Below are 10,209 nucleotides of genomic sequence, written 5' to 3' on the forward strand. Positions count from 1 at the left end.
AGCCAAACAGCCCTATTGGTTTGTTTGCTCCTTTGAAGAGGAAGATATGTTTGCATTCTTTTAATTGTGAGACTGAACTGTCATCTCTGTCTTGTCATGGAGCACAGTTTAAACTTTTGAAAAAGAGACAAATGTTTGTTTGCAGTGTTTGAATAACGTTCTTGTCTCTCTACAACCTCCTGTGTTTCTGCGCAAATCTGTGACCCAAGCATGACAATATAAAAATAACCATTTAAACATATGGTTTCTACTTCGCGGATTTTCTTATTTCGCGGGTGGCTCTGGAACGCAACCCCCGCGATGGAGGAGGGATTACTGTATTGCAAAAAAGAATTCTTATGTATCTAAGTTCCTGCAGACATGGGGTCCTACAGAACTGAACTTAAAAACCAATGATTTAGAATATTTTAGGAACTGGCTTTAAATTGTAGAGAATGGGAAAGTCTAAAATTCACCATTTCATTTTTAAATGTTCTTGTCTGTCCTGTAATATCTAAATACTGACCATACTTGAGTTCCATTATACTTAATGAGTTTTGTTTTCTATACAGCTGCACAGAAGAAAAATTCTTCCTACTTTTTCAGTTTGTTCCAGTTTTTCAATATTCATACGAATGTAGTGATAAGTCAAGAAAAATTACACCTTTTATTGGCTAACTAAAAAGATTACAGTACACAAGCTTTCAAGGCAACTCAGGCCCCTTCAGGCAATATGTAATGATTACTGTAAATTATATAGGCAAATATCTACTTAAATAAATAAACTGAGACACAGTTTCAGCAGTAAAACTGTTATGTATATGTTGAAAGAATTCATTTTTGTCAGTTTAGAAGGTTTCTGAATTAAAAATTGTGATTAGAATGAAGCATTACTCAATTAAACAGATAAACCATTCCACTGGCAAGGGGATATATCTGGAGATGTTTTCTTCAGCTCATCTTAACAGAAGGATCTTCGATGATCACTGTAAGGCTGTTTATGTACGTACAAAAGCATACATGTCAGAGTGTCATCAACAGATGTGTCTTATGCTTTTAAGAAACTGGCATTCAGAAATTAAACAAAGGTGCATGTTCGTGCATAAAGGCAAAAAGCTGGCTTTGTATTATGGAGAGTTGACTTAAGTTCATTTTGGAATCAACTGTCTTATTTTTAAAGTTATCTCAAAATGTTAAAACATTAAAAAAAATGATAATATATAGTAGATTTTTTGATATTATAGTGAGGGAATGTGAAATTGTTTCAATAATTGCTATTTGTTAGTAAAGGTAATGTATTTATTTGTACACTCAGTATAGGTAAAAAATAAAATGAAGGCAATTGTCTGAGAGAAGCCTAAACAGTACAAAGTTGATTTTTTTTTGTGAAGCCAAAAATGTTATCAAGTATTGAGCTGTGTCTTGAGATTACACACATATTGCAAAACAGCATATCCATGTCATTTTAAGAAGGAAATAAAGCCAAAAAGCAAACAATTGTTCTGAGAATTAGCCATTTTAAAAGAAGACGGTCTGTGAGCCAGTCTTACACTCATGTCTTTGTTAACTTCCCTGTTCTTACTCTGCTGTACTCTTTCTCTCTCTGCTTAGAAGACAGCTAGACAATAAAAACAGAAAAAAATCTCACTTATGATCGCATATATTCTTTCACTATATGGAAGACACTACCTGCTCCACCTGGATTGATTAAGTACTTACATTATGTGCTTCAGCTGGAGATAATACTGAAATTGTGTAGCAGGCAGTAAAGTAGACATACATCCAAGTGCTTGAATGGGAAAAATGGTGCATCAATGCATACTGCCCCACTTCAAGTCCTGCATGCATCCATCATCCTGAAATTGAAGTTTAGTAAGTTCAGTGCAGATGTTTTAACATAGGCAGAGTTGGCTATTATTCCTGTCTCACAGTGCCAGGTTTTAACTAGAGTCCGCATGTTATTTACTGATTTACTAGTGTCACAAATTGACTCACTGAAAAAAGTTGTACTTAGTTCTTTTATTACTATATTATCAACAAGAGCAAGTCATCGTCACAGTGAGAGAACCCTATAGGGAGCTGAAGAGGATTTCTGCTGGTATCATTTTCATTATCTGCCTCAAGCTAAGCCTGGACAATTTGATGTATTTTGCTAGATCACTAACATTACTGGGGAAGCATGTTGTGATCTGTCTAACTGTTGATACTATTTTAAAAGTTATGGATCAAATAAGCTATGCTTCATGAATTGTAAAAGAAAAAATTGATAATGGATGTGGGAGGCTAATGTGTACGTTTAACTTAAAATGATATTTGTATGGTTTCTTTTATGTACTACAGGTATGTGAAATGTCCTGATACCATTTTTGTCTTTGATTATGTCACTCTCCATGCACAGAAAATTCTGTTTATGTAAAGGGCTCTGTTTTTGAGTGAAGGCTGTATAAGTAAACAAGTCATGAGCTCTGCATGCCTTAGAGATGTACTGCAAGCAAAAAAGCAAAAACATAAATAATAATGAAACATACAAAGGCACATTAAGAACAAACATGCATGAAATAGCACTTAGAACATTTGACCTACATTCGAATATACGTATTCATATTCTGAGTGTTCAAACCCTACTTTTTGTATAATTGACAGCCATTTCATACACTCTGCCTTATTCTGAGGGTTTTTATATAAGACTTGACATGAAAAAAGTGTCATGGCTCTTCATAAAAATAGAAGGATTTATTAAAAATGCTATGCTCTTTTCACTATGCTCTCACTTTGTGGGATGGTTAAAATAACTACACAGGTTGTAATGAGGGTGAAGAGGTTGGGATAGTTTGGTGTTGCATTGTCCTAACTCCATAGCTGCTGCAAGCACACAAATGAGCAAGAGGCATATTATTTTCAGTTGCCTTCCATTATTACAAAGATGCCTTACAAACGTGGAAGGCATGTTTTTTTCAATTGAAAACTTTGCTGCTCCAAAATTTTAAAGATTTAAGGCTTTATCAATCACATAATGTCACTGGTTTCCATATTATCCCTTTTAAAGATGCAAAAACAGATCAAGCATTTTTTTAATTTATTTTAAAAAAAAACAAAAAACTTCTGAACACAGTTTTATGGAGAAAATTTGTATAATGATTGTGAAGAGATCACTTCAACTTGAAAAATACAGAATTTACCCTTTAATCATTTCCAATATATGGTGGTGGCGACTAAATTAATGCTGGCAGGATTTAGGTTAGAAATGAAAATTTGTATTTTTGGCATGCTGAAAGAAAGGATAGAGATTTAGACATTTCTGCATTTGAAGATAAAAGTAAAACCTCGATTATCCGTCACTTGATTAATCGTCGGTCTCCGTTTACTGACAGGCACCCGTAGTGCCTGCCTATTACTGTACTGCTACTGCCATGTAGTATGCTACAAGCTTTGCACATTGGAACAACTTTCCCTTGTGCTAGCGCTTAGTGTTCTTCCCCAGCACCACAGTGTCAGTTACATAACTTCAGTTTTAATAGCGTTCCATAACTTTTCTCTTTTGTTATAATTAATCTGCTATACTTTGTTATGGACAATAAGCGTATGTGTGTGGTTTTGGAATTGTCATAAAAATTGAAATGGTAAAAGTGTTTTAAGTATTGCTCCAATTTACGGAATAGGTAGAATAGTGAATAATATAAAGTATGATGCTGACAAAATTGAAAAATGTGTCGAAAATTGAAACCCCTGAAGGTAATGTTATTCTGTATTAATGTTAATATGCTTCTGTATTGTAATTTTCTTTTTAAATTCTGTTATATTATGTTTTGTTAATATATTGTGACATGCAGGCAACTTGTGATGTGGTGTACGGGAGCAGAAAGGGTGGAATGAATGTTGTAAGTGATGGGACTGGGTAAAGGGCTTCTTTTCTGTAAGGGGGTGGACATGCCTCTTAGGAGATGAGTGACAGGAGAAGTTAGGAGAAAAAGGAAGGTCTGGCAGAACGAAGTTTTGAGTCGGGAGTTGGGGGATAATAAGCAGGAGTGTTTGTTGTATAATGAAAAAAAGAATGTAAAACTGATTGGTAGTGAATTGTTGTTTTGGAGGTATGCTCTGTAACCGAGATAACAGCGTATAAGACAGGGTACCGTTTGTTACGGAACAAGGACTCCAAGCAAAACATAGAAAACTTCAGTACCTCTGAGTTGTATTTTCTTATTGACATGGTCATTACAGTATTATATGAATTAATAAAATTTGTTAAAACGATTATTATATATTGTTAATATAGTTTTGTTTTGTAAATAAATGCGACTATTCGCAAAGCTAATCTACTGTGTATCATTTTTAAAGTAGCTGTTCTGTTATCCGTCTTTTCTCTTAGCCGTCATGGCCTCTGTCCCGACCCCTGACAGATAATTGAGGTTTTACTGTATATACTTCCAATATTTTCAAACTTAAATTTAAGTTTTAGGTTAAACTGAAGTGATCAGTTCCTTAAATACTCTATATTGCTGATTTCTGTCATTTCTTATAGTTGTCTTTTAACAACTTATAATTTATCAATTTCAATTTGAAAGTGATAGAAATTATGGACTAAACTGTTTGGAACTTAAAAGGAATATACAAATAAAGTAAATAAAGTGTTTTTAGATGTAATTACTTTTTTTTTTTTTGCAGATTGACACTGAAAATGGAAAAAAAACTGTGAGCAATTTGGAAAAGATTTTAAATGACTACAAAGCAATTCGTCAGGAGAATTCTGTGTTGGCAGCTAAGATTCGAGATGCCTGAACTTCCCAAACCCTAAGTTATCAAAATATTCTAGGCAAGCTGCTAGGCTTGATGTCAGTTTTTGTCGAGGTCACAGTGAGAAAATCCTATAAGGAGCTGAAGATGATTTCTGCTGGTATAATTTCCATCATCTGCCTCAAGCTAAGTCTGGACAAACTCGTGTATTTTGCTAGATCACTAACATGTTACCCAGTGAGGCTTGTGGTGATTTCATTACTGGGGAGGCATTTTGTGATCTGTCTACAACTTTTGATACCATTTTAAAAATTATGGATCAGATGAGCTATGTTTCATGAATTGTAAAAGCAAAAAATAAGAGGAATAAAACTGAAAGAAGTCCACAGATATCATGAACTGTGTCTCTAATCCTTGTGACTTTTTTGCTTCCCATGTTAAGGTATATGGCTGGAAGACTGAATGTTGCTGTTTTGCTTCACCAGTCTGAAGAAACTGGAATATTTTTGTACAGAACTTTTTTCCATCAATTCAGAAAACTAGGAACAAAAGATACTAAGGTGATATTTTGAGATGTTGAAGTTAACCTCTCTTGTTCCCCTGTGTGTGTTCATTTTCCCCAATGTCTTCAGGAAGTAAGCAAGAGAATTTTGTTTCTTTCTCTGTGTCTTTCTTTGACAGGTCCTCCACACACAAGAATATGGATGTCTTATTTTACTGTAGGTAGAAACTTGATGAAAAAAGATTTTTTTAAGAGTTTCTAGGCTACTTTTACTGAACATACACAGTAGCCAATGTGCTATCATGTTATTAAACACATTTCACTTTGTTTTTATTTAATTAAAAGAAAAAGCAAAAATGAGCAAAATGTATCCATATCTCCTTTATGCTATTTTATGTGGAGTATTTTGAGCCCTTTTAACTCCTTTTTGTTTTTACTGAGTCTTTATTGGTAAAAGCACCAAAAATAAAAATTTGAATAATGAAAATTTACACATTAAGCTACGGGGAATATTTAAAATAAATAAGATTCTGCATGAAGTATATTCTCAAAACTTAATTTTTATTCTGTTACCTTTTTTTAAGGGATTGTTTATTGCAGCAGATTTAAACTTTATTAATACATCTAATTGCCATTATTTAGAGGATCACAGAAATACCATCCTCTGAATTGAAGGAATGTGTTGTTTATGTAAAATACTCATCTGTTAAGTAAGTCAAAAATGCAGCCTTCTATCTTTGTTTATTTAGGAGTTTATGCATCAAGTTTCTCTAATAAAACACCATCATAAACTTATTTTTAATTAACTACTGTTTTGTGCTACGTGAAATTACCAGAATTTCACTCAGTTAACCAAACATAGGCAGGTACACTATGTATTTCTACTGTAGCAAGAGCATACAGTGTGTGCACCAGGTTTATAGTTTTCATTATCTGACTGTCACTTTTTCTTATTTTTGCATTCTTTCTCATCATAAGAATTTTATTGTCATTTGTCACATTTTCTGTGGGAAAGTAGTGCCTCTCTGTTGTAATGACAAGCCATGATGTAGTCACTAGTCATACTGGTTTCTTTGGAGCAACAAAAATATTAAAATTGCATTTCTTATAAGGGTGTTCAATTTATTACTGTTAAGTGTGTTTAATTCAATGTCCTGGCATCTGATAAACAAGGAATTGTAGCATGTGTTTTGGAACCAATATTATCAGTATATGGGCACAAACGGTTGCCTGGTTTAACTTAGCTGAAGGAAATCAAATAATAATTTACAGTATGTGAATTACAAAATGGCCATTACATTGAATTTTTAAACACAAAATGTAGGTATGATTTTTAGATCGCATGGGTCGGGATTTCATATTTCCAAAACATTATTTTTGATGAAAAGTGTTTATTCACAAGGTAGTTAAACATGTCTGCACACCAAGAGCAAATCCTTAAGGTCATATAAAATCAATTCATATACATTAAATGCAGTTTTGTTATTTAAGGCGCAGGTGGTTATTGTTTTTCTTTTTTGTGCACTAGGAATTATTTTGTAGTGTCATATTAGGTACTAGTACTGAACTTGTAACAATTCAGTGACTTTAGAATAAACATAAGTCTTTGATCCTGCTAGGGGGAATTTAAAGGAGAATTAATCAGATTGTCGATTCATTTTAATAAGATATTTATACAACTAGTTTCTGCTGTGCCAGCTGATTGAGTGGAATAGCAAAAATATGATTTAGAAGGAAAAAATCACCACAATATTAAGATACATTTGTATTTACAGTAATACCTTTAAATGCTCTTTTTATCCTTAAAAACAGTTAAAGCCTTTGATGGAAATTACACTCATTGTTTATTGTACAGTCATCTCTGATCTCTTGGAACTGTTGAGACCAGGATCCATTTATTGGTATGTTTACATTTGGACCAGTGTTATCTGTAGAGTCTTTAATTTTTTTTCAATTATTCATTTTTGCCTCAGCCAGAAGTGTGAATAATCAAATAGGTTGTCATATCGCTGTCAAAAAGAAAATGTTAAACTAGCACTGTGAAAACCAGTAGAATCATTTTTATTTTCACTTTTTTTAAAAATACACATTAAACAGTTCTCTAAATGTTTGTTGTGATAAAGTTTCATTTTTTTTTTTTGCTTTTTCAAAATGCATGACAAATTAAAGGACTTTAATCATTATTTAAAAAAACAATTACAGTGTTCTTTATGTATCAGAATAAATAAGAATGTCATCTAATTATTCTCCCTGAGTTAAATGTAGAGTGGAATATGTTTATTATTAAGAACAACAACAAACCATGCAACCTATAAAATGCAATGAATTAACTAATGAGAAAGTTAATATTGTTTGAAACCATGTAATGTACTAAGTAACATAATATTTTAATTATAAGGATTCTACAGTTTACATTTCCAGTATAACAAATGTACAGGAACACAGACATAACTGAATGACTACTAGGCATTATAAGAGGGAATGTAATTTAGTGGGGTAAGTGCACAGTTTTCATTCTCTCAAATAACTAAATGCGATAAGTGTATTTTTTAATAATGCCCTTAGTATATTTTAAATAATTCTGTATTTTTAACTATACAGTATAGGAATGCAAACTCCTTTAACTCTTGCATCCTGAAGTGACATAGCAGAACTGTAGTATTTTTTTTTAAACTGCAGGATAAGAAGATGCAAAGCTTCTAGTGCATACATCATTAATCGTTTGCGAGTAAAATTCACACGTGCTCAGTGAGAAGAAATGACCCTTGGAAGATAAGACATCAGATGCAGTGAAAAAAGATGCCCAGTGAATACAGGAAAACAAATAACTCCAGCTTACAAGATCCCAGAGAAAACAAACTTGCAAGGCCAAAAGACCATCTAACCGCATCTGGGCATTCAACCTAACACAAATGTGCTGAAGTAGTGTGTGCAGTGGGTCTATTCAAGAATTAGAGTGCTCAAATTTATTTCATCATCACCCCCAGCTACAGAGTACTTAGATCAGATGACCATGGCACTGGACACAACCGGAAAAAGCCAAAAAAGAAAATGGTGAATAGTGCAGGTTAGTAATGATTGCAAATCTATAAAGTATATGCCATTGCAATGCATATTTTAATCTGTTAGATCTGGCCAAAAAATGCAACCATGAAAAAAAAACAAAAGTACAGTACTGTAGTAGGTTTTTAGGTCTCTTCAACAGTATAAGCCTGCTTATGTCTCTACCACTAAAGCATTTTAGATTTTTATTGTGTAACATATTATTAATATTGTATAACATGTTATTGTATAACACCACTTATTTTATGCATAGCTCTTAGAATAATGAACAAACCATTGTTTGAGAGGCTGTGATTATGACTGGGGATATAAGGGGACATGCACACCAAAATAGGAGTAGGATTATTCAGAGCTTTGTATATGATTAAAAGAATTTTAATACTTTATGTAAATTTTTTCTTATTATATAAATTATATATGTAGGTACTTTATATTCTTTATAGCACCTTGAGCATGGGAAAGGTGATATATATATATATATATATATATATATATATATATATACATATATATATATATATATATATATATATATATATATATATATATATATATATATATATATATATATATACACACAGTAAGTAAAATTTAATATTACTATTATTATTAAAATACATTTTCAAGAACAAAGGTAACCAATTTAAAGATTCTAAGATCGATGAAATGTGCACAGATTTTCTTTTGTTGGTTTTGATTGTTGCTGATGATTTCTGAACTAGCTGCAGTTAATTTTCTAGGTATGAATGTTCGGAGTGCATAACAATAGATAGATAGATAGATAGATAGTTAGAGTGCATCCAGAAAGTATTCACAGCGCATCACTTTTTCCATCTTTTATTATGTTACAGCCTTATTCCAAAATGGATTAAATTCATTGTTTTCCTCAGAATTCTACACACAACACCCCATAATGACAACATGAAAAAACTTTACTTGAGGTTTTTGCAAATTTATTAAAAATAAAAAAAACTGAGAAATCAGATGTACATAAGTATTCACAGCCTTTGCTCAATACTTTGTCGATGCACCTTTGGCAGCAATTACAGCCTCAAGTCTTTTTGAATATGATGCCACAAGCTTGGCACACCTATCCTTGGCCAGTGTCGCCCATTCCTCTTTGCAGCACCTCTCGAGCTCCATCAGGTTGGATGGGAAGCGTCGGTGCACAGCCATTTTAAGATCTCTCCAGAGATGTTCAATCGGATTCAAGTCTGGGCTCTGGCTGGGCCACTCAAGGACATTCACAGAGTTGTCCTGAAGCCACTCCTTTGATATCTTGGCTGTGTGCTTAGGGTCGTTGTCCTGCTGAAAGATGAACCGTCGCCCCAGTCTGAGATCAAGAGCACTCTGGAGCAGGTTTTCATCCAGGATGTCTCTGTACATTGCTGCCATCATCTTTCCCTTTATCCTGACTAGTCTCCCAGTCCCTGCTGCTGAAAAACATCCCGACAGCATGATGCTGCCACCACCATGCTTCACTGTAGGGATGGTGCCAGGTTTCCTCGAAACGTGACGCCTGGCATTCACACCAAAGAGTTCAATCTTTGTCTCATCAGACCAGAGAATTTTCTTTCTCATGGTCTGAGAGTCCTTCAGGTGCCTTTTGGCAAACTCCAGTTGGGCTGCCATGTGCCTTTTACTAAGGAGTGGCTTCTGTCTGGCCACTCTACCATACAGGCCTGATTGGTGGATTGCTGCAGAGATGGTTGTCCTTCTGGAAGGTTGTCCTCTCTCCACAGAGGACCTCTGGAGCTCTGACAGAGTGACCATCGGGTTCTTGGTCACCTCCCTGACTAAGGCCCTTCTCCCCCGATCGCTCAGTTTAGATGGCCGGCCAGCTCTAGGAAGAGTCCTGGTGGTTTCGAACTTCTTCCACTTACTGATGACGGAGGCCACTGTGCTCATTGGGACCTTCAAAGCAGCAGAAAATA

At 34.1% G+C, this 10,209-nt stretch overlaps 1 protein-coding gene across 1 annotated transcript in view; it reads left to right on the plus strand.

The window, feature by feature from the left end:
• ccdc22 (coiled-coil domain containing 22) overlaps positions 1–6,830 on the plus strand; it is a 102,798-nt gene extending 95,968 nt beyond the window's left edge. The window contains exon 16 of the mRNA XM_028813264.2: positions 4,642–6,830. Within this exon, the coding sequence (XP_028669097.2) occupies positions 4,642–4,755 (114 nt within the window). The 3' untranslated portion in view covers positions 4,756–6,830. The remainder of the gene's footprint in view (positions 1–4,641) is intronic.
• Positions 6,831–10,209: the final 3,379 nt, after the last annotated feature.

The sequence above is a fragment of the Erpetoichthys calabaricus genome, chromosome 11 (assembly GCF_900747795.2).
Source record: "Erpetoichthys calabaricus chromosome 11, fErpCal1.3, whole genome shotgun sequence".
NCBI classification, from domain to species: Eukaryota; Metazoa; Chordata; class Cladistia; order Polypteriformes; family Polypteridae; genus Erpetoichthys; species Erpetoichthys calabaricus.